Below are 24,765 nucleotides of genomic sequence, written 5' to 3' on the forward strand. Positions count from 1 at the left end.
AGGGAACTCTAATCCCATTTTTTTCTGGTGCTGACTATCACTGCAGTGCTTCAGTCGATAAATGAAAAACTTAAAAAGCTCTACCTGCTCCAGTTTCATGTTGTGCATAAGTGAAAATAACTTATTGAACTAGTTTCTTTTATAAATGACACCCTATTGCTGATTTGGGCTGACAGGACATCTGGGAAATGTCTTAAATGTCGTACACATCACACAAAAATGTGGCACAGGACTGTTCTAGTGATTTATGCAAAATCCTAATTTAAAAGTATTCATATTATAACTTTAAATATAAAACAAGCATGTGTATTAAAGAATCCCAGTAAAACACACTCGATATGGGTATCTAGAATAAAGTAATCTCTTGGTTTACAGCAAGAGAACCAAAGAGTCTTTGATTCAAGCGAGTAAATTAAACATCTGCTTTGGGTTGGCTTTAATGGTCACAGTGCTATTGAGGGGGGTGGAAACATGTATCCGTTAGGACGAGATAATTTCTAGATTCATGAAGATTTTACAGACAGTTTTGTTGTGTAGGTATAATATGATATTGTAGTCATGTTTTGGGGATTAATTCATTTTTGAAGTGCTTTTGTCTGACTGCTGATTGACTTTATTGATGTGGACTCCAGAGATTTTCACACGAGAGCAGCTGTTACTTCTACAGTCCACCTGTGTCCTGCGAGCATCTGATAATCCTGATCTAGTTGTGTGTGTGGGGGGGGGGGTGTACTGTATGTGCTCATGTTAAACAGATCTTTAATAACAAAGGTTAACAGAACGACACAATTGGAACTCAAGACATGTTAAAAGTAATATATTTGGAAATGTTTTTGGGAATTAGAAACATCACAATTGTTTACACATTGTGTTTTATTGTGTTTATTCTAAAATTAGTAACAGGGCATTGAATGATGGGAATAGTAACATCACCTCCCTCTGTTTTGCAGGAATGCAGTGGATGGGAATAAAAAGCTGTTTGCAATCTATGACACAAGGTAAGTTACTCAATGTGTATGATAAATAAAGTAAATTTCATAGCATTTTACACTACGTATTGTTTACTGCACGCTGGAATTTTTCAACCAAAAATTATTATTAGCTGAAAATGTACCCACCCTCAGGCCATCCAAGATGTAGGTGAGTTTCTTCATATGAATGCATTCGGAAAAATTAGCATTACATCACTTGCTCACCAATGGATCTTTTGAAGTGAATGGGTGCCGCCAGAATCAGAGTCCAAACAGCCGATAAAAACATAACAATAATCTACAATTTAACTTCAATCCATCTATTAACATGTAAAGTGAAAAGCTGCATGTTTGTAATAAACAAATCCATCATTAAAATGTTTTTAACTTCAAACCATTGTTTCCTAAAATACGATTCCTCTATCCATATTATTGATTTCTCCAGTGGAAAAAAATGTCTAATCTGTATCAGGGGAGAAATATGCACAGACCTAACACAGCTAACAAGCAAAAAACAGTCCTAAACTGTTTCAAATAAATATGTTGGTGGACTTTGATGTAAGAGAATTACAGGCGATGGACTAAAGGAAGCCTTATTATGGATTATTGTGATGTTTTTATTAGCTGTATGAACTCTCATTCTGATGCCACCCATTCATCACAGAGAATCTCTGGTGAGATAATTGCTACATTTCTCCACGTCTGTTGGGATGAAGAAACAAACACATCTACATCTTAAATGGCCTGGGGGTAAGTACATTTTCAGCTAATTTTCATTTTTAGGTGAACTATTCCTTTAACGTCTCAGGAGGCATCTATGCATCTCTTCTGTAGCATCACAGGAGTCTGAATCCTTCAATAGGTATTATGAGTGAATTTGCAGAGTTCTGTCTCAATCTAAAACAAATCAGACCCGCAATGTCAGCCATGTACATACATTATTCATTCAGCACAGTGCAATATTCACTACATCCAGAGGATCTATTTATCTGTGTCCATTTAATCTGGAGGGGGTGGTGGGGGCGTGCAGAGGAGAGAGGTCTTCTGCATCTGCAATTTGACACAAATGGAAGGAAAAGCCCTTTCAATGGAAGCCAGTGCAACCATGTTTTCTTTCCTCCCTTTTTGTGATACTACATCACCCTACAGTAGATCAGAAAACCGCTTTGATAGTCCAGTGGGTGAAATTAAGCAAAGTGCCTTGTGAACTTGTGGACACGGCCTTATACCTCACAATTAGAGGGGTCAGAGGACACGGGTCATTTTAAAGGCAAAGACAGGGATCATAGTAAAAGGTTCCAGTCCTCCCACAGTCTGTTTGACTAGTGTTACTTTAAAAGCATTTGGCTTGGTGTGTGACCGTGACTTGGTGCCATTTGCTCAGCCCACACACTGAGGAGCCTTTGCATTTGCAGATGATGTGTGAGTGGAGTGCTTTGTTTGGATGATGGGATGTGGGTGTGTGTGGGTAAGTGCTGTTCAGAGCTACCCTCGCTTTCCATCTCTCTCCTTATATTAGCTGCTCTTCATAAACGTTTATACTGCAAGAAGCTTAGAAATCATTTCCTATATGTATGGCGACAAAGAAATTCCCAGAAACTTTTTTTTGCAATGATATTAAATACTTTATACTCTATTAATCCCAACATTGAGGTTAAAAGGTGAAAAAAGTACACTTGACATGATTCTATGACTTTTAGTTCTGTACAGAAACGGGTTGTTACAAAATTCAAAACTGAATGATTAATATCTTGCCAGTTCATGAACTGGGCAGCCCTAGAGAACTTTGAAATGTAATGATGCGAAAATAAATTTACTGAATTGCAATTCAACACAGGTAATGCATTCTGGGAAATGTAGTGTATATTCACCCAGTCCACAAAAAAAAAGTAAAAATGTAAATTGAATAAATAAGATTAAACACATAAATTAAATATAAAATTTCTGTTAGTCTCATTTCAAAACATCTATCTATCTGTCTGTCTATCTATCAAACCTAAAGTTAAAAAAAAGAAAGAAAGAAAAACACTTGCCAAGCCAACACTGAAAGTTTTGATAAACTTTGATTTTCTACTTAACATTACTGTTATATGAATTTAAATTTCAGTTCATTTTATTTTAATTTACTGTTGCTTCTCTGTTATTGAACCATCTCTATTGTTTGAAGCACTATATAAATAATGGTGGTGTGACTTAATTCTATTTCCTTTCAAATTGCAATTCTGGGTTGTGTTCGGTACCTCAATTCAAATTTCTTATCGAGTTCAAACTCAAAACTGAAACGGAATTTAAAAGCCATTCAGTGAATGGTAATCCTGGCACAGACAGGACCAACTGTCCTAAAATAGATTAAACAAGATTTGCTATCAATAAAAAATGAGGAGGGTTTGAATATATCTATCATTATAGACTAATGTACTCCTAACACTTTTCAGGCAGCGAATCAAAAGCTAAATATTGCTATACTAACAGAATGTACCAGAGGGCACAAGAAGAACAAGGATCCAATAACAACTTAGTGGAGTCTCAACCCTGGCCTCTCTGGAATAAAGCTTCTGAAACAGTACCAGGAAGCACAGCCACATCCCTCTGCATCCGGCGTCTGCTTCTAAAAGCATTAGGGCGGCATCAGTCCGCACACTACAGTCTTAATGCAGCGTGAGGGATTTAAGAAGGCTACTAACTTCAACCACTGACCGTGTCAAATCCACCAACAGCTCTCGTAAACAGCCTTTCCATTCAGTCAGAACAATGCGGACCAGTTTTTTGAACACAGGTCAAATTAACAGGATTAGTTTAATGAGTTTTTAAAGCTTGGTAGAAGCCATTACACTTGTGCTTAATCTCCAGCAGACTGTCAAGCCTCACTGAAAATCTGATTATGTATAATAAAATTGTCTAGAGGCTAAATGTAGGAGCCTTAATATCCATTGATGGGGAGTGGTAGTGAGAACAAGTAATATATCAGATTGATTGTATCACAGAAGGTGTCAATAAAGCAGAATTACTCTTCTTCCACTCTGTCACATGATGTTCTGTTCATCACTATTAGTATGCGTGCGCACACGCAGAGGTACAGTACAGGAGATGTCCTAATAAATGTAATGTTCTAATAAAATAGATATCTGATACCACCATACCTTGTTATAGCAGACGTGCAGTTGAAATGATCTTCTCTGAGAGAGGAGAGATTACTAGTGCCCATAACACTCAAATGGAAGGAATGAACTGAGTAGCAACTTAACATTGATTGATTGATTGATTGATTGCACACCCTAAATGCATATTAAACCAAAACTAAGTTTTTGTGCTATTCTATATATGTGAGGTGTACATCTATAAGAAAGTGGTACCACTGGTTACCTACTTGCAAATTTTCTTTTGTTTCTTGAACATTCTCGTTGTAGTCAAACGTCTGTGATCACAGAAATTTTGTTGAAAAATACTGAGGAAACGAATCAATACTTTCATGGTCCCTCCCCAACTTGTGGTCCTGACTTTCCGCGTTCAAGTCATAGTAAGAAACCACCGATGATGTCTACCTGAACAGCAAATGAAGAATTTGCAACACAAGAAGTCGTGACTCAATCATCATTGCGGATTTGTTGTAGGTTGCTTTCTCCTGACAAAAATTTCAAATGAACACCCACCAGCAACAATGGCAAAATACAGGAGCTGTTTATGAATAAATCGCCTAAAATACTTACCGTTTTAATGCTCTCCATGAACGAAGAGTAAAACAGTGGGGAAACCCTTCCCAGTCGTTCTCTTCAACTTTTACTCAAGTGTATATAGGTTTTTTTTTTTTTTTACTAGATCATGAACCTGACGAAATCACAAGTGTTGAACGATGTATAGTTAAGTTTTTCGTTTGAATTGACCCGTAGAAAGAATTATTTCAATAAACTCCGCGATACACACAAACAAAAACCCCTTCGCGGCGAAGGTTGTGGAATGTCACGTGACCACTTTACTTATAGTGAAGTCCTCGTGCTCACATAGCAATTTCATCACACTCGGGTCGTCTCGGTCATCAGTTGTCGAATCAATAGCCGAACTTTCAGTTTCAGTTTTTCAGTTTCCAATTCACACGTTTTTCCCGAGCGAACATCTAATAGCAGGCGCATGTTGTTGGGTATATGGGAAAAATAAGTCCTTTGCTTGTAGCTGAAACATAAAAAGAGGCGTAAGACTGAGACTTCAGCAGAGGGTGTAGATTCGGGACAGCACAGCTACGGGCGTCAAAACCGAAGGATGGAGATCTGGCTGAGCCCCAAACACCGACTCCCCTGCTTCAAGCTCCGGTAGTGTCTTGGGCAAAATGCATTGTATTTACCGAACACCTAACCAAATAACGCAGTCTCCGCAAGAGAGCGAAAACCCGGATCGCAGCGATTTGTTTATGCGCGTTTGACAGTAATTGGAGTTCTTTAGCAAAGACCCACTGATGGAATAACGTAACCTGTTACCTACGCAAGGAAACCTTACAACGTCCGTTTTGTCGCTCGATTCCTTGCCTGAAAGAGTATAAGGAATGTTTGGAATACAGAAACGAAGGCTGTTTGGTGTTCTTTCATTACCGGTAATTGTGGCAGTGATGTGCTGTGCTCAAAGGTAAAAAGAGCTGGTGGAGACCATGGCGCGAGAGCATAGACCTCCTGGGCTCTAATATGATGGAAATAACCTTCTTTATTATTTCTTTTCAGCGCCAATGAACCAGGAAACATGTCTTTTGTCAAAGAGACCGTGGATAAGCTTTTGAAAGGCTATGACATTCGTCTTCGACCAGACTTTGGAGGTATGATGTTGCTCACGTCATTATTTCTTACTTTTAAGGTTGCATAAGTATGTCAGGATTGTTTTTAGCATTAAATAAATGCTTTCAGTGAACTTGAGGATTAAGTTTTTCTTCTCATTTAAGGTGCACCGGTCGCAGTTGGCATGAGCATCGATGTGGCAAGCATAGACATGGTGTCTGAGGTCAACATGGTATGTCTGTTTATATCTTTAATTATTTATTGGGCCATTGATAAGTTAGCAGACCTTTGGACACCACACTATCATTCTATGTACCAGAAGGAGCGTTTAATGGCACTGTCCATGGTGCTGAAATCTCATAGCTTAGTTTCATCTGCCTGTGAGCTTTGCTCAATCTGTTTTAGTGCCAAGGTCTAGTAAGGGAAGTGTTTTTAATATTAAAATCCTTTCAGTACTACATTGTGGAGGATGTGGTGTTTTCTCATCATGTTAATGCTTTCATGCTGGAGAGCAGCACCAGCAAATCACTTCCAATGTCAGATGAGCACTTTGAAAAAAAAACTTGAAAGATATCCTACTTGTTTTGGAACCAGAAACTGTATCAATGTATTTTTTGACAGTCAAAGTTTGCGACTACTGGGTGTATTAAAGTGTTTACGGTTCATTGATAGACAGTGAGCACAGTTGTTTCATGTACAACATAGATAAAAGTTTGATTTGGAGCATTAGTTGATACAATATGAAGTCTATGGTGACTTTGTTACATTTGTGTATCTATACTTACATTTAGACTTTATTTCGACTGTAGAACTCAGGCTGATTTGATTATACCTGTCAGAAATGTTGCATCAAAAGTCCTCAATGGTCCATGTCCACATCAGCATATGAGACCGGGTTGTCTCCATGGTCACCGTGTCCATTTCACAGTCATGGATATGCAGATGGGTTAGCCCTCTCACCTGGGCACTGAGTGGAAGATGCTGTCAGCTTAGAGTGCCACAAGGGAATGGGCACATATGCTAAAGGCTGTGACACAAGAGGTGATCATCAGTCACTTGGACCTGTGCTTGTACAGTTCTAAAGTTGATGGACACTGATATGATGATGAAATTGTTCAGTATCTGTCCTCATCTGGGTAGCATGATACTGTGTGTCAGTTACAGTGTGGTTCAAAACTGACATATTTGCACTTTATTTTCAGTTTTTGACATGGCCGTTCTCATATTGTATTATTTATGAAGGCTTAATCTGATCTCAGATACACTGGCTTTGATTCGCTCTGCCATTGTGTCAAATTAGAGGATATGTGTGCTAGAGGTTTGATGTCTGTCACTTGTGGTCTTACCTTTAAAGGTGAGAGTTTGAACAAGGTGCTCTAATCCTAGATTACCCCCAAACACGCCCGTTGGATCTCAGAGAAGTGAAAGGCACATAACCCACGCAGTCACAGAGAATCTTACTCTTACAGCTTGAAAAATTACTTCATATCCTGTGGAAGACCATTTCTGCAACAGATTAAAAATAATAATAATAAAAAGGTACTTTTGACTTTTCATCTCACAATTCAGTTTTTTTTCTCACAATTCTGAGAAAGTCAGAACTGCGAGATATAAATTCAGATATATTTCTGACTTTCTGAGTTTCTATCTCACAATTGTGAGTTTTTTCAGAATTCTGTTACATCTCACAATTCTGACTTTAAAAAAAAAAATTTAAAAGCCAAGTTTAGTTTTTTTACCCCTGAATTGCAAGTTTATATCTATAAATTATGCATTTATATCTCTCACTTCTGACTTAAAAAGTCTGAATTGTGAGAGATAAAGTTGCAGTTATCTTTTTTTTTTTATCCCATGGCAGAAACAAACTTCCCTAATAGCTCTCTCTGAAATCTAGCTGATTTTCCAGGTTAATGAGCTTTTAGCTTGTATTACTTTTGATTTAGTTCTATCTGTAAGAAAAAAAAACCCCTCCAAACTCATTATTGCATCATCCAGTACTTGTTGTCATGTGAGATGTGCGCTGCTCTGATTGGAGCTGTCTGTAATGTAATGCCACTCAGCCCAACTGTTCTGCCCACATCTTTCCTTTCACTCACTTCTCTCACTCACTGTAGAGATGCATTGATCAGTGCATTTTGCAATATTAAGATCATTAATAATTAAACGCAGCCACGCTTAGTCTTATCAGGTATGTGAATTATTCACTATAGCCACATTTAGAGTTAGTTCTCCCATGGAGTAAAACTGATCCTGTCAGCATGAAATATTAACTCAATTTGTAGCTGAAATCAACAGTGCTGCAGACATTAGCCCGGTTGATGAGGTTAGCCATGTGACTGAACTTAGAGCGCTTTTGCACGGGAAGTCTAATGGTAAGGTAATCAAGCAGACGCTAACAGGATTTTCCCGCCTAAGAATGGTGTTTGCTCTTTACAGATTAGTTATTTCTGTACAATGGATTAGCTTTATTTAGAGGTACAAATTAGGATTACTTGGCCGGTATTGTTAATAGCAGTGATCCAGGCAGGACGAGGATGTGTGTATGTGTGTGGCGGGGGTTGGTTCAGCTCAGCAAAGCTCAACGCAACCCAGCACAGTGGGGATATCAGGGAAACCTCTGTGCACAGTAGGGATTACAGCAGTCAGTGTGATTATTATTTTGTGAGACAGTTAAGCATCCAGGGAGTGACAGGAATAGAGAGCAATATGAAACATTACCGGCAGAGGCATATCCGTGCACGTCGGCGCACACACTCTGCCTGTGTATACATGACTGCTTATGCAGGCTGTATGGAATAGTTCATCTCTCTTGAGATTATCTTTGAAGTGATATGATTGAGTGCATGTTTGCTTACTATAGAAATGGTGAGAAAGGGGAAAAAAAGTATCTTAGTATGCATTCATATATGCATCAAAGTTGAATGTGAGAAGGGAAATGGATTATGCACTACTGGTCAAAAGTTTGGAATTATTATTTTTTTATGTTTAATAAGAAGTCTCTTATTCTTACAAAGGTTGCATTTATTTGATCAAAAATACAGTAAAAACAGCAATATTTTGAAATATTATTACACTTAAAGAGAACTGTTTTCTGTTTGAATATAATTTATACCTGTAACGTTTCATTAGCCATTATTCCAGTCTTCAGTGTCATGTGATGCATTTTAATATGCTTATTTAAAGCTCAATAAGCATTTCTTGATTATCAGTGTAGAAGTTTCTTATTATTAATAATATTAGTGCTCAGTTATCAGTTATCGGTGATCATTTGTTAATAATGGTTATTATTGTTATAAATGTGTTTTTGCTGCGTAATATTTTTGTGTAAATTGTTTTTCAGGTTTCACTGATGACTAGAAAGTTCAATTTATTTATTGAAATAGCATTTATTTGAAAATGCTATTTCATAACGTTATAAATGTCTCTACTGTCACTTTTTAATAATTGAATGCATCCTTGTCTATTTTTTCTTTTTTTTTTAAATCTTACCCCAAAACCTTTCATGGTAGTGTGTTAAATATTCTACAAAAATGTGATAACAGTTTTCAGCATTGATAATAATAAGAAATGTTTCTTGTGCATCAAATCGGCATATTGGAATGATTTTTGGAGGATCATATTACACCGGAAACTGGAGTAATGGCTGCTTTGCATCAAAGGAATAAATTACATTTTAAAATGTATTAAAAATTCATTAAAATGGCATTAATTTAAATAATAATTTAATTTAATAATAATATTTCACACTATTAAATATTTTGCTGAATATTTTATCAAATAAATGCAGCTTTGGTGAGCATTAAAAAAAAACCGTAATTATTTCAATCTTTTTACCGCTAGTGTATACAGGCAAATGTCGCTGTCCATGGTGCTGAAATGCTCATGCTTATTTTGTGTATATGATTTAAGAAGGAATTTGCATATGTTGAGGTCTTGACATAGGCTAATTTAACAGTTTGTTACAACTTAAGTACATCAGTTGTTAACCTTATCTAACACAGAATATAATATAATTAGTGCTGTCAATCGATTAAAAAATTTAATCGCGTTAATCACAGTCACGGGCTGTGATTAATCATGATTAATCGCAAATTTAAAATACTAGGATTTACCTGTAAATGTGTTGAAAAAGAAATGCATGAAACTAGTTTAAGGAAACAGAACCTTTCACACTTCCGCCGGCTATGAGACATAATCCTTGATATTCTTTTATCATTATTCTTTTGTTTTTATTCAGCCATTATCAGCCTTTATACTGGCAATAAAACGTTTACCAAGCCACATCCTTCAATCCCATTATCTATTATCAAGGGTATTTCTAAATAAATACAAAAAAAAACATTTTCTTGCGACCTTATGAAGTATTATGACAAAATGTATTATGAAGAGGAATTGGACCTGTTCTGCAGCTGCATTAGCGCTAACATTAGCATCATGCTACATAAGACAATTTATGAGATTAATAGTACACTTTTACTCAGAACTCACTTCAAACATATATATATTATTATTATTATTATTTTTTGACAGACATATTACTATGTTACATGTTTACCAGATGCTACTGTACTTTTACAATTAAATTCTGTTACTTGGACATTTATAGTCAGGCACACACATACATATTCAACAGGACCTTACACTGTCAATATGTCAGATGAAGCAGCTTTCATTTTGTGTTTGGTTAATTTCAATAACAGGCCCCTGGAGTGTTCAGTGCAGATTTTCCTGTAAGTGTGGCTGACAACACCAAAGGATTTAGGAATTTCAGCTATTTTGAATTTCCTCAACCCCAGGTTGACTTTAAAATGTATTGTTCTTCAACACAGCAGCTTGAATAGCTCTTTTTTTTTATATCAGAGCAGAGTTTTTTCAAATTTGAATGCAGAATAGAACTTTGCTTGTTGACTTGTGCGGATTCAATTATTTTTTTTCCCTCCTGTGTCTCTGTAAACTTCAATCCAGACACAGACACTAAGTATACAGTTTTAAAATATTTTAGTTACAGCTGAAAACACCTTTTTATTTAAAAGATTATAGACAGTTATAGTGATGCAATTTCTTTTAATTTCAAGATTTATTTATTTATATACTTTTAATTTATTTTTATTTGTTTGTTTATTTATTTATTTGTTATTTGTATTCATTTTTTCAGCAAAGATGCATTCAGTTGATCAAAAGTCACAGTAAAGACATTTATAATGTTAAAAAAAAAAAAAGAAATATCTTGATTTCCAGAACAGTATGTATGTATCGTCTGCAAATATAGGCTAATGGGGCCATGCTACCCAAATCCTGACCCCCTCAGTGGAGTCAGGTGTCAGTATTTCTCCTGTCTATTTTACAAAACAGAAAGGAGTAAATGATGCTCAAATGTTGACATTTAGACTGTTCAAGTGCAGGTGTAACTGTATGTGATGTGTGTGATAGATTGATAGAGGTAATATAGTGACAGAATTGCACAACTGCCTCATCCAGCCATGATTAGTCCAACCTGTTAACTCTTGCCATTAGCCAGTGAGTCACAGGAAAACGTGTCCTGATTGACTGACATATCCACGGCTTTTCTTACACCCCTGTTGACTGTGACAAGGCCTGATTGTGTGGCATAGTGTATAAATAGCCAGCTGCCATGGCAATGAGGCTCGCTCTTGCAGAGTGTCAGGTGGGCAGGCAGTGTGTGCGCATGTGTGTGTGTGTGTTGAACGTTAAATTGTGGTACCTCATTAGCTAGACTGACGTGCCAGATACGGACATGAAACACATCAAGATTTTAGTTTGTGCGTGTGTTAATGAAACCAAGAAGAAGGAAATCAATGAAGTGGATGTTTTTCTAATGTCTTGCCATCACTTTATATGACAAAAGTAACAGTCCCAGAGGTTCTGTAGTGACATGGATAGACATTACAGGAGAATTTGTGCTTTCCCCACAGCATTCAAGCATGTAGTCTGAGACAAGGCTGTTACACTGAGATGCTTTCCAGATTTTTACCCCAGAGGCTTGTTTTTGCTGTTTTCCCTGGGTTTCCTCTGAACATCTTCATTGGTTTTTACTCAAGCTCTAAAAGAATCACTCTTTACTGTGGCAGTTGTGGTCTAATCATATCATACCCTGAAGTTTGTTCTTGAAAGTTACACCAATGTTTCTGATGCAGTACAAGTAAGACTCTAAGAAGACTATGATCTGTGTAGCATATTGATTACCACAAAACAGTGATATTTTAGTAGTATTCATATATTATTACAGTATTTATTAATATTTTGAATTGGCTTTAATTTTTACTTCTTGAAGTTTCTGCTTTCATTTTTAAGTTTTAGTAATGTTATGTGCCTTTGTCATTTTATCAGTTTTTTGTTTGTATTCAGTTGTATTTCAGTTTTAGTTTTAGTAATTTTGTATTTCAATTTAAACTTATTTCAATCAGCTGCTAAGACAACATTTCTACAACAACATTGCCAATAATTGCACTGAAGATAATTTCAACAAACAGAAGTCATGTTTATGGAATTGTCTACAGAAAAAAAGTTACAGAAAAGTCAGTTAATTCAGTTGTGTCTAATAATAACCAACTTTAAATGTTTATGAAAGGGATGTTCAGACTTAGAAACCAGCTTTATGTTACAGTGGGTGTTAACTAATTGAAGCTTTACTTGGTAATGATTTCTATAATTTTTTTCTATCAAAATGTGTTGTTTGAGCTGAAAAGTTTCCTAAATCATAATTTTAGAGGTGTGGTTATTGTTTTAGGTAGATTAAACTACTGTTATGTGTTCTTGAGGGTGAGTTTGTTTAATGTAAAGATCACTTTAAGCATAGATAAATTACATCTCTTTCTATATCCCAGCTTTACATGGTTGTAAAAATTTAAGGATTGGATATAACCTTGCTTAAACAACATTGGTAAGTGATTCAGGCTAGTCATGTTTAACATGTATAATCTGTTATAAAGTGTTAGGTCATATGTAAATGCTTAAAGTATTTTGAAGTTTATTTTGGTGCATTAATTTGTACCACTTTCAGTGGAAATGCATTACTGTGAGCACAATCTTTGTTTGCTTGTTTTACCAATAGAGGGACAAGCTGAAGTTGTTTAATAGCTGAACCCGGAACATTCCTTTAAAGCAGGTTTATGTTCCTTTTCCTCACAGTTGCTTTTTTAGTAGACATCTCCTTACATGCCCAAGTGAAAAACCAATATTGTAGAATTCTGTAAATGGAAATGTGTTACATTATGAACCAAATAGCTTCAGCTTGAAATGTGATCCATGCACTGTCTAATAAGGTCTGCTTTTTAATGTTGTGCTCTTGATGTCAATGCGTGCAACTGTATTCTGTCTTCAGACCGGAAGTAACAGGGCTGTTAAAGACTAAAAGCTCTCATGCTGTCAGTGGGGTAAACCCAGTGCCTTGAGTAAAAAGGATTTGCCTTATGTACATTACACTTTACTGTACTAACGCCTCTCTCATCTCTTTTTAAAACAGGGGATGGGAATGTCATTACACACATAGAGGCGTATTTTCACTCATAGAGTTGAGCTGTAGTGCAAGAATTATGGCATGAAGTATCCCATTCCAAGACGTCTGTCAGCAAGATTACTTGGAAAAGGCAAAAAAAGTGTTGAAAATATAACACTATTCTATAAAAATGAATTAAATACAATTTGCATCTAACGGACCGTGCTGCTTACACAGCCTCTCTTGAGGAGGGCCCGGCACAGGCGGTATTAAATTACCCTGTCAAAATGTGCTGTTAGCAAGCAGAATATTTCTCAGAAATCAAAAGCATTCAGACATAATCAATATACTGCTGCTGTTCTGTGTTCAGTCAGGAGGGTGAATCTCATGAAACCTGTCAAGAGCAGCTCTCAGTCCCAATATTCGTATATATATATATATATATATATATATATAATTACCCCAAGTTAGCCCAAAATGAAAATTTGCTTAATTTACTCACCCTCAAGATGCAGATAAATTTGTTTATTCATCGTAAAAATTGAAAAATTAAATTTTAAGAAATTTAGCATTACATCGCTTGCTCACCAATGGATCCTCTGTGGTGAATGGGTGCTGTCGGAGTCCAAACAGCTGATAAAAACATCAATAATCTGTATGTAATCCACATGACTCCAGTCCATCAATTAATGTCTTGTGAAGCAAAAAGGTTTGGATAAAAGTCCTTTATCCATAATATTGCTTTCTCCAGTGGAAAAAGTTGTCTGAATCAGGGGAAAAATATGCACAGATGAAGCGCCATTTACAAACGAACACAGTTCTAAACAAAAATGTCTGTGGATTTTGATGTGAGAGGACAATGGGTGGTGAACTTTTTCACTGGAGCGAGCGTTATTATGGATTATGGACTGGTCAGTGCTGGATTTGCAGCTGCTAAATGCTAAATTTCTCCAAATTCGAACAAATTCATCTATATCTTGAATGGCCTGAGGTTTAGACCATTGGGTAAACTATTCTTTTAAGCCATTTCTAAAGTTTTTATTTATTTTTTTGTTCACCCACGTAAAAAAATCTCATTACTATAACCCCCGTTAACAGAACAGAACAAAGCAGATATCATTAATGTACTTAATGATGTTTAAGTGTAACACATTACTCAAGATAAAGGAGTCTGATTAAAAAAGGAATATCAGAAAGCCAAGTCCTGACTGTGGCGAAAGGAGTTGGGGATGGAGAAGGGTAATTTGCTCCTGAGCAAGCAAAAAGCTGCTGAATAATACTGAATAGAGATTATATAGCAATGCTGTGATAGGTGTTGTATTCCTATAGGTAGATGTGATCAGCTGAGAGTCAATTTTTACGCTTAATTTTTGCTGATTTCTGATTTAATTTTAAATATATTATTATTATTGTTGTTGTTTTTTGTTTGTTTATTTGTTTGTTTTTAAGAAAATTAAGAAACCCATGAGGAAAAATTAGAAGTGCCCCAAAAGAAAAAGAAACAATGTCTATACTCACTACAGTAATAAAGTAAAAATAATGATAAAGTCCAAATACAAAACATCTTAAAGCCTTAAAAAAAGGAATCACTCCAAGGCACTAAATTATAGTGAAAAATTAAAAAGCCTTTATTCGCATGGCTTTACATTAAACATTCAATTTTACATCACAGTTGTTTTTAATGTAAATCCAAGTGAATAAAGGCTTTTTCATTTTTCACTATAATATCGAGTGCCTTGGAGTGATTTGTTTTTTTATGATTTTAGAAATCCCGGATCGAAAGAGCACCGATTTATAGACTTTATACCCCAGCAGCATTTTTTGCATATTTTTGATATATCAAAGCCTTCATTCTTTATTTAATTGTTTTTCTTTGTTTTTTGAGGTGAAATGTGAATTATACATGCTTTTGTGAGACTCCCCAGACTCCCCAGATCACTATTATGTATACAATTAAAAACAATTATCATGCCTCTCTTTCTCTTTCTCCATATGCTTTGATGGGCAATCTGGGCCTTTAGATGCTTTCCTGACAACATCTGAAGTCAGGGAACATTTTATAAGTGCTACTGACGCACAGGACTGAAATTCTCATCCGTGCACAAACACGAATGAAACATATTCAGTGTGATAGTACTGCATGGATACACAGCAGATGATCGCTCTGGCACAATGTGTGTGGCAAGTATAAGTGGTTGCCCTGGAAACCAATATCATCTTTAGTCAGGATTTGAAGATGTTTGTGGTACTTACCCAGGTGAAGAGGGAGGTGGGGGTGGCTTTATGAAATTACAGTTTATTTATTTATTTTTTAAAAGCATGTGGCCCTGAAAGTAATTATATCTACAGAAAAAACTCCCATCGTACCTGCTGCTTTCTGGTCAAGCGTCAAAAAAAAAAAAAGAAAAAAAAAACTGTCAAATGAATCAGTTGATCAGTTGAACACAAAGAAGCTTTCCGAAAGATGATGATCCAGTTATGATGAATGCTGGTGATTTCCTTTCATTTAATGCAGCCGTAACCTGACAGTTGAGTTTGGTCAAAGAGCTTTTAAGGTGAAAGCGAGAGAAGGAAAATGCACAGAAAGCAAAGAATGCCCGGAAAGCCTCAGAAACGCACAAGGTATCGGCCTAGAGCTCAGCACGCCTGTGTGGGCGTTCTGCAGAGCAAGAGCGTCGTCAAGGAGACCGGAATTATTAATATATTTAGTCTTTTGTTTGCTCTCGCCCCCTTTATTTTTAGCCTGATAGTCGGCTTTGTGGCCTGTAATTGTTCAATCAGGCGTAATATCAGTGTATAGAAGTGTTAACTCTGAACTTCGCTAAGTGCCTATTATCTCCACCTTTAGGATAAATAGGTGTGCTTTGGGAAGCGTTTCCTTCCAGCGACTGGTATGTGTCATATGACCTGAAGGCAAATGGAGCATGTTGAGGTCTAAGTGCCCTCTAAAACAGTTTACGTGGACAGCGAGGTGACATCCAGGGGTTCTCCGCTTCAATTATAAATGGAACTGTGTGTTAAGAGGACATCCCACTGTTTAAATCACCCCAAAATGTCCCGTTGGATACTCTCAGGCTCCTGTTGAAAGTCTTATTAAGTGCAACAAACACAGGACGTTCACACGTGCAGAATGCACTGCAAAGCCCCTGGGCTTATCCCTGCAGAGCACTAGCAGGCAATGGAGAGGGCAAGCAGCAAGATCACGCTGTGACATCGGCCTCTTTGAACACCATGTTAACTACAGCCTGTTGAATTGCAGAGCTCTGAGGATGAGTGCCTCTCTCTGCTCTTAGGAATTCATCCGCTGTTACTAGGAAGTTTTTTTTCCTGTGCACTTTACAACGGTTGTCTTTCCTCCGTGCTGTTGTTTGCATGGGAGGAAGCACGTTGATGTCAGGAGGAAAATCAATATTATATGAAAGAAAACTGGCTCAACGACTGACCTGAACCTTGAGCTGCCAGATGTAATTTCTGAGCAGTGGATGCAAGAGCCCAACGCTTCTAGAGTCAAAAGTAGTTGGAGCCATTTGGAATTTTTTTTTTAAATTTGCAATTCCAGTTCCTTTTTAATGATTTGAGCTCCCTGATGGTTCCATTAACAATTATTTTAGTATATTAAAGAGAGAATTCACTCAAAAATGTAAATTCTGTCATGGTTTACGCACCATCACTTTTACATGTATGACTTTTTTCTTCTGTGGAGCAAAATAAGATATTTTTGAAAAATTGTGGTATTTGTCATACAATGAAAGTAAATGTTATTTGGACCCATTTAACTTTAAACTATGCATAGTTTTCATTAATATTTATAAAGTACTATTGACAAAATGCATAATGCATATATTTAACTCCATGTTGGAACAGTCAGTAACTACATTGATTTAGGTCTCCTGTTAAGTGTATGCTGTATGCACTAAAAGGAACTAATTTGTCCTGTATTTGAACTAGCACAACATGAAAAATTACTTGAGTCTTGAGTGCACCAGTAAAGTTGAAGTCATTCATTTTGGCCAATTAGAGTTCCTATTTATATATATAAGTCCTGAAAGTAGACAAAGAGAACCAAATCAAAAGTGAGAGAAAAATATTTTCTTTGTCATTTATTTATTGAGAGAAATGATCCAGTGTTACATACCTGTGCGTTGCAAAAGAATGTGAATCTTTGCTTTCAGTATCTGGTGTGACCCCCTTTTGCTGCAGTAACTGAAGATAAAGTTTCTTGTAAATGCTGATCAGTCCTGCACAATAACATGTAGGAGTTTTAGCCCATTCCTTAGTGCAGAACCACTTAAACTTTGTGATGTTGGTGTGTTTTCTCCAATGAATTGCTTGCTTAGGTCCTTCCACAACATTTTATTTGGATTAAGGTCTGGACTTTGACTCAGCCATTCCAAAACATTAACTTTGTTCTACTTTAACCATTCTTTTGTAGAATGACTTGTGTGTTTGGGGTTGTTGTCTTGCTGCATGACCCACGTTCTCTTGAGACTCTATTCTTAAGCAGATGTCCTTTTAGAATTTGTTGGTATAATTCAGAATTAATTGTTCCATCAATGATGGCAGGCTGTCCTGGCCAAGATGCAGCAAAACAGGCCCAAGCCATGAGACCACCACCATGTTTCACAGATGGAATAAGATTCTTAAGCTGGAATGCAGTGTGTTCTTTTCTCTGCACATAATAGCTTCTCATTTAAACCAATAAGTTCTATTTTGGTTTCATCCATCCATTAAGCATTTCTCCAATAGTCCTCTGGCTTGTCCACATGATCTTTAGCAAGCAATTTTCTTTTGGGAGAACAGTGGCTTTCTTCTTGCAACTCTGTCGTGCACACCATGGTTGCTCAGTGTTCTCCTGATGGTGGGCTCATGAACATTAACAATGTGAGAGAGGCCTTTAGTTGCTTAGAAGTTACCCTGGGAACTTTTGCAACCTTGCAGACTATTGCACGTTCTGCTTTGGAGTGATCTTTGTTGGTCAACCACTTCTCGGGAAGGTAACAGTGGTCTTGAATTTCCTCCATTTGTACACAATCTGTCTGACTGTGGATTTGTGGAGTCCAAACTCTTTAGATATGGTTTTGTATCCTTTTCTAGCCTGATAAGCAACATCAACTCTTTTTCCGAGGTCCTCAGTAATCTCCTTTGTTCGTGACATGATTCACTTCCACAAACATGATCAGACTTTGATAGATTCCTGAATAAAACAGGTCACGTACTGACATTTGATATTCATTGCACTGACTGAAAATACCTCTGCACAGACGGACTCTAATTTCGCCTTTAAATTAACTGCTAATCCAAGAGATTCACGTACTTTTGCAACGCACAGATATGTAACACTGGATCATTTTTCTCAATAAGTAAATGACAAAGAAAATATTTTTCTCTCACTTGTTTGATTCGGTTCTCTCTGTCTACTTTCAGGACTTACGGTCATGGCCAAAAATATTGGCACCCTTGGTAAATATTATCAAAGAAGGCTGTGAAAATTAATCTGCATTGTTAATCCTTTTGATCTTTTATTTTAAAGAATCACAAAAATCTGGCCTTTCATTGGATAATAAGAATTTAAAATGGGGGGGAAATATCATTATGAAATAAATGTTTTTCTCAAATACACGTTGGACACAATTATTGGCACCCCTAGAAATTTGTATGAGTAAAATATCTCTGAAGTATATTCACATTCATATTCACAATTTTGAGCAAGAAAAATTATCTTCGCTCATCCAAAAACAAACTCCAGCATATTCAGTTATCAGACACGACTGGAACTGGCTTCTATGGTTAGATGAAACTAAAAAAATGAGCTTTTTAGCAGCAAACACTCAAGATGGGTTTGGTGAACACAGGGATAAAAAGTTCCCCATGTGTACAATGAAATATACTGCTGTATTTTTGATGTTGTGGGCCTATATTTCTGCTGGAGGTCCTGGACATCTTGTTTAGACACATGGCATCATGGATTCTATCAAATACCAACAGATAAAACATCAATAAGTGACTGACTCTGTTAGAAATCTTATAATGGGCCATGTTTGGATCTTCCAGTTGTACAATAATCCAAACACAAACCTCAAAAACAACACAAAAATGGGTCACTGAGCACAAAACCAAGCTTCTGCTATGGCCATTCCAGTCCTCTGACCTGAACCCTATAGAAAATGAGTGTGTGAACTGAAGAGAAGAAGCACCAACATGGAGCTGAGAATCTAAAGGGTCTGGAGTGATTCTGGATGAAGGAATGGTCTCTGATCTCTTGTCAGGTGTTCTCTAACCTCATCAAGCATTATAGGAGAAAATTTAGAGCTGTTAAACTGGCAAATGGAGGTTTCAAAATTTCAAATTGTGGCCAATGTGTATTAGAGAAAAATATTTATTTAATATTTCCCGCCATTTTAAATTCTTATTATCCAATGAAAGGTTTGATCTTTGTGAGTTTGTATTATTATTTTTTTAATAAAAGATCAAAAGGATTAACAATGCAGATTAATTTTCACAGCCTTCTTTGATCATATTTACCAAGGGTGCCGATATTTTTGATGAAAATCTGATGATGTTTTGGGTCATATTTATGCAGAAATATATAAAGTTCTAAAGGGTTCGCAAACTTTCAAGAAGCACTGTGTGTGTGTGTGTGTGTGTGTGTGTGTGTGTATAGACACACATATATATACCGTGCGTGTATAGACCCATTTGTATACATTATTACATTATACATTAATATTCTGATTTTCTGCTCAAAAGCATTTATTATTATGTTGAAATCAGCTGAGTAGAATTTTTTCAAGTTTCTTTGATGAGAAAGTTCAGAAGAACAGCATTTATCTGAAATAGAAATATTTTGTAGCATTGTAAATGTCTTTATCATCACTTTTGATCAATTTAAAGCATCCTTGCTAAATAAAAGTATTAATTTCTATAATTTCTTTCCTCCCCCCAAAAAAGAAAACAAATTATACTGACACCAAGCTTTTGAATGGTATAGTGTATAATGTTACAAAAGCTTTTTTATTTCAGATAAATGCTGATTTTTGTATCTTTCTATTCATCAAAGAATCCTGAAAAAATGTATACTCAACTGTTTTAAATATTGATAATAATAACTGTTGCTTGAACAGTAAATCAGCCTATTAGAATGATTTCTAAAGGATCATGTGACACTGAAGACTGGAGTAATGATGCTGAAAATTTTGCTTTGATCACAGTAATAAATTACATTTTAAGATATATTCAAATAGTAAGCAGTTATTTTAAATAGTAAAATTATTTAACAATTTTACTGCTTTTGCTGTATTTTGGATCAAATAAATGCAGGCTTGGTGAGCAGAAGAGACTTCTTTAAAACATTAAAAATCTTACTGTTCAAAAACGTTTGACTGTTAGTGTGTGTATATATATTTATTGTTATTACTGTATATCTCACAAGTTCAATACCTTTTAGTATGGATCAGTGAAATTTTCACGCTGACATATACACACTGCACAGAGGAATCTCTCTTACTGCTGTTATTCTGGTATTCCCAGTAGACGTGGCGGTGGTAAGTTGAAGTAAATGCTGTCTGACTGGCATGCTGAAAGCTTGCCTGTGTATGAGAGCACACACTCCTCACCCAGCTGATGACACTATCACCTCACCCTTCCAGAAGGCCTCATTTATTTGTCTTTCCTTTTATATGATTAAGCCTTCTCCTCGCATGTTTTAAAATTCAGTATTATGGTGTAAATATGGAAGAAAGTGTCATTTCTTGAGTGCCTCCAAATTGTATTGAAGCAGTAGTAGTAGTATACAATAAAAAATGCATTTATAGTAAGTAATTTATAATTAAATTATTTTTTTCCCCAGCCTGGTTCCCATAAATCTTGTGTAAACTGTAACCAATCTGTATGTAGCACGAGTAAGTCCATGCTGAAGTTCTGTTGTAAGCTCCCATGTGTTTGATATCTCTCCCTACATTAATAGATTGTCACTTTCAGATTTGAAATAATGTCTCTCTGTTTGTTTCTCTTGCCTTTCATCTGTTATTTTTATCTGTGGGACAGGGAAAGTGGTGTATATGCCAGAACCTGGTGTCATTTTATCGTAGGGAATCCCTCTCTTGAACCTCTCAGTGGAGAACAACAACAATGATTTACTGAGGAGTCATACCCTCAGATGTTGCAATCCTAAGATTTTTGCCTCTATTTTTAACTGTTTTCTTCTTGCTGCTTGAATGTACTACTATAATATTTTGCCTAGTAATGAATAATTGATGCCTTTGCTTATATTTTGTGTGACCACTGCAGCACAGTTCCCCAGATATCAAAAGTATCAAATCGCTCAGCTGGCACGACGGCATCTGTTTACTCCATTATTTAACAGACATGAAAGTGATACGGGTTTTCACAGTTTTCAGAGCACTTCTGGCTTCACTGGTTTGTCTGGATCAGGTTGGGTAATAGTACTGAATCATTGCCCTCACACACTGAAGACCCAGAGAATGCACCATAACAAGAGCCTCAAGACACCTTGCTGCAAAACATGCTAATATATGGGAGGCAAAGAGACAGAAAGTCACAGATGGAGAGATGACTAACAGTCACATTTTGGCATTGACTCATAGTACATTCCTGAACGCTGATAGCCTCGTCCCATGTGACCGGTTAGAATTAGCCTTTGTACAGAACAATAGATTACTACACATACAGTATGTGATGGATCCTGGTGTTTTAGGTCACCACACACTTCAGAGGGAAGCCACCAGTTTGTAGCCTGAGGATCAGACAGGCATTCAGAGGAGTCTTTTTGCCCAGACTTAAAACTGTGCTTAAAAAGCAGATGTGAACACAGTAAAGGTCAACTGTTTATTATTTGCTTTATTTTTGGAAAATCTGTCTTGTGAAACCAAGCATCTATTAGTGCAGTAAATAGTGAATTGATGACTGTGTGCTGTAGCTAATGTTTGATTAATGGACTGTGATGATACAGTACACGATTTTGTATATTAATTCATAACTAAACATTGTGGCTGTGATGGAAATGTCTCTGTGCAGAGATGTTGATGATGATATTGTATGTAAAATAGTAGCTTATTTATTCATTATTTAGTTTGTTTGTTTGTTTGAATTCATAATATTAATAGTTTTATAAACCTTTAATTTTTTTTTAATGTGTGAAAAGTGTTTATTCACCATGGTATTTTTTTTTTTTTTTTTTTTTTTAAACTAAGCAAACTATATTTTTGTAAAATATTACAATGATGTCATCTATTTGGTTTCTTATCCAAAATTTTTAGCGTTTGTTTATATAGAGATCTAACAGGTTTGATAGTCAGTTGAGAAACCTGACTCCAGACAGTCACACAACAAGATAAATGCGAAAAGACCGTTGCATGCAAGTATAACTTAGCTGCTTTTAGAGATCTAGGTCTAATCTAATCATCAGGTCTAATCATGTAAAAACAATTCAAATCAACAAATCAAATTTGTTCTGATTGTTCTACACAGCCTCTTTACATGCATATCAAATTTCAAATGAGAATCTAAGATAACACCTAAATATTTGAAACTGTTAACTGTCTCTATTGCCTTTTGATTGATCTTAATTATAAAACAACTCATTTCCTTCCTTCTAATTGAAAAACACATTGAACAGTTCAAAGTCAAACAGTGGTTTTGCAGCCAATGTGACACACCAGTCATTTCATTTGTTAATATATCTGCAGCTAAGCATGGAGTCTGTGCTGATACATAAATGACTGTGTCATCTGCATATAACTGACATTTAGTTTGCTTGCAACAATTTGGTAAATCATTAACAAGGAAAACAACAATGGACCCAAAACTTACCCTTGAGGGAGACCCATCTCATTGTTTCGTAAAGCTGACATTTAATTATTTATTTTAACACACTGATCTTGAGATTCTAAATATGATCTAAACCACTGCTGAGAGAAGCTAAACAAATTTAATTTATGTAATTTAAGATCTAAAACTACTACATTGCCATTATCTAAAGCTCCTTTAATAAATTCTGTGAGAAAGTAGTTTGCCATTTCTGTTGAATACTTAAAACCAAACTGTTTAGAGTGAAGTAGATCATGTTTTTCTAAGTTGTTCAGCTACCAACTTTTCCAAAATTTTAGAGATTGCAGGGAGTATAGAAATTGGTCTATAATTCTGAACCTCATCAACTGATCCTGCCTTAAAAATTGGGGTTATAATAGAAGTTTTCCAGTTTGAGGGGAATTTACTTTCTCTAATAGATAAATTTATCAAATTTACCAAGGGCTTTAGCAAACAAGCACTATATATTTTTTTTTTACGAATGCGGTATCCATTCCAAATATATCCTTAGCCCTTGAATTATTCAATTGATGAATAATTTGAAATATCTTATCTTCATCAACCTCAGAGATATAAAAGGATGAGGGTGTGTCATTTATTGCATTTTCAGGTAATTGTATAGGTTCAAAACATATAGCAAGCTCTTCCACAGACTGGATAAAATATCTATTAAATTCATTGGCAATTTCAGTGCTATCAGTACTTAATCTTTCATTTATGTGCAGCTCCAACAATGGTCTTCTTTGTATGCCCTCTTGTTTAGAAAGTTTGTTAATGCACTTCCAAAGAGATGAGCTATTTCCTCCCGATTCTGCAATCAATTGCTCAAAATATGCAGTTTTCTACTACTTTATTTCTTTTAAAACTTAGGGTATCTGTCTGTGTTTTTGTAAGCAATGACTTTTTCAAAGCAATATCTCTCTTTTTCATTAGTTGATGAACATCTGAATTTAACCATGGTAGGGATGCACTATTTTGTCTACATTTTAACGGTTGTGTATATTTATGAATAATTTTTTCAGTGGTTCTCATCACAATTTCACAGTTTTTGTCCATGTCGCCAATTTGTAATGCATCATCCCAATTAATATTTTTTCATATCATTTTCAAATCTTATAATTTTACTTAATTATTAATAAATTATTCATTAATAATTATAGTTATTAAAAACTGTTCTCTGTTTTAATAATTTTTCAAATGTAATTTATTCCTGTGATGAAAAGGCTCAATTTTCAGCAGCCAGTCTTCAGTGTCACATGATCCTTCAGAAATCATTCTAATATGCTGATATGGTGCTCAAGAAATGTTTAATATTATCAGTGTTGAAAACAGTTATGATTCTTAATATTTTTGTGGAAATATTTTTTTCAGGATTCTTCGATGAATAGAAAGTTCAAAAGAACAGCAATAAAATAAAATAAAAGTATTAATAAAAGTATTAGGGCAGTCGTGGCCTAATGGATAGAGTGTCAGACTTATAACCCGAAGATTGTGGGTTTGAGTCTCAGGTCTGGCAGGGATTGTATGTGGAGGGAGTGAATGTGCAGCATTCTCTCCACCCTCAATACCACGACTGAGGTAATATTTTTTTGTGTGTGTGTACGCACTTGGGGGTGTGTGTGTTCGTTCACTACTCACTGCTGTGTGTGTGCACTTGGATGGGTTAAATGCAGAGCACAAATTCCGAGTTTGGGTAACCATACTTGGCCACACGTCATGTCCTTTCCTTAATTTTGCCTCTTGCATTACTGTATTG

General features: G+C 35.9%; 2 protein-coding genes across 5 annotated transcripts in view; one reads left to right on the plus strand and one right to left on the minus strand.

The window, feature by feature from the left end:
* The window catches only part of gabra5 (gamma-aminobutyric acid type A receptor subunit alpha5), a 39,181-nt gene extending 34,247 nt beyond the window's left edge, over positions 1-4,934 (minus strand). The window contains exons 1-2 of the mRNA XM_058779543.1: positions 4,679-4,934; positions 4,339-4,513 (exon numbers count right to left, since the gene is read on the minus strand). The gene's annotated coding sequence lies outside the window, so the exon portion shown is untranslated. The remainder of the gene's footprint in view (positions 1-4,338; positions 4,514-4,678) is intronic.
* gabrb3 (gamma-aminobutyric acid type A receptor subunit beta3) overlaps positions 1-24,765 on the plus strand; it is an 86,350-nt gene that overhangs the window by 25,429 nt on the left and 36,156 nt on the right. For 3 of the 4 annotated variants that reach the window (XM_058779540.1, XM_058779538.1, XM_058779542.1), the window contains exons 2-4: positions 951-998; positions 5,678-5,769; positions 5,893-5,960. In XM_058779540.1, the coding sequence (XP_058635523.1) occupies positions 951-998; positions 5,678-5,769; positions 5,893-5,960 (208 nt within the window). Of the gene's footprint in view, positions 1-950; positions 999-4,974; positions 5,586-5,677; positions 5,770-5,892; positions 5,961-24,765 lie in introns of those variants that run through there. The other variant, XM_058779541.1, reaches the window with a different exon arrangement.

The sequence above is a fragment of the Onychostoma macrolepis genome, chromosome 06 (assembly GCF_012432095.1).
Source record: "Onychostoma macrolepis isolate SWU-2019 chromosome 06, ASM1243209v1, whole genome shotgun sequence".
In the NCBI taxonomy this organism is placed as follows: Eukaryota; Metazoa; Chordata; class Actinopteri; order Cypriniformes; family Cyprinidae; genus Onychostoma; species Onychostoma macrolepis.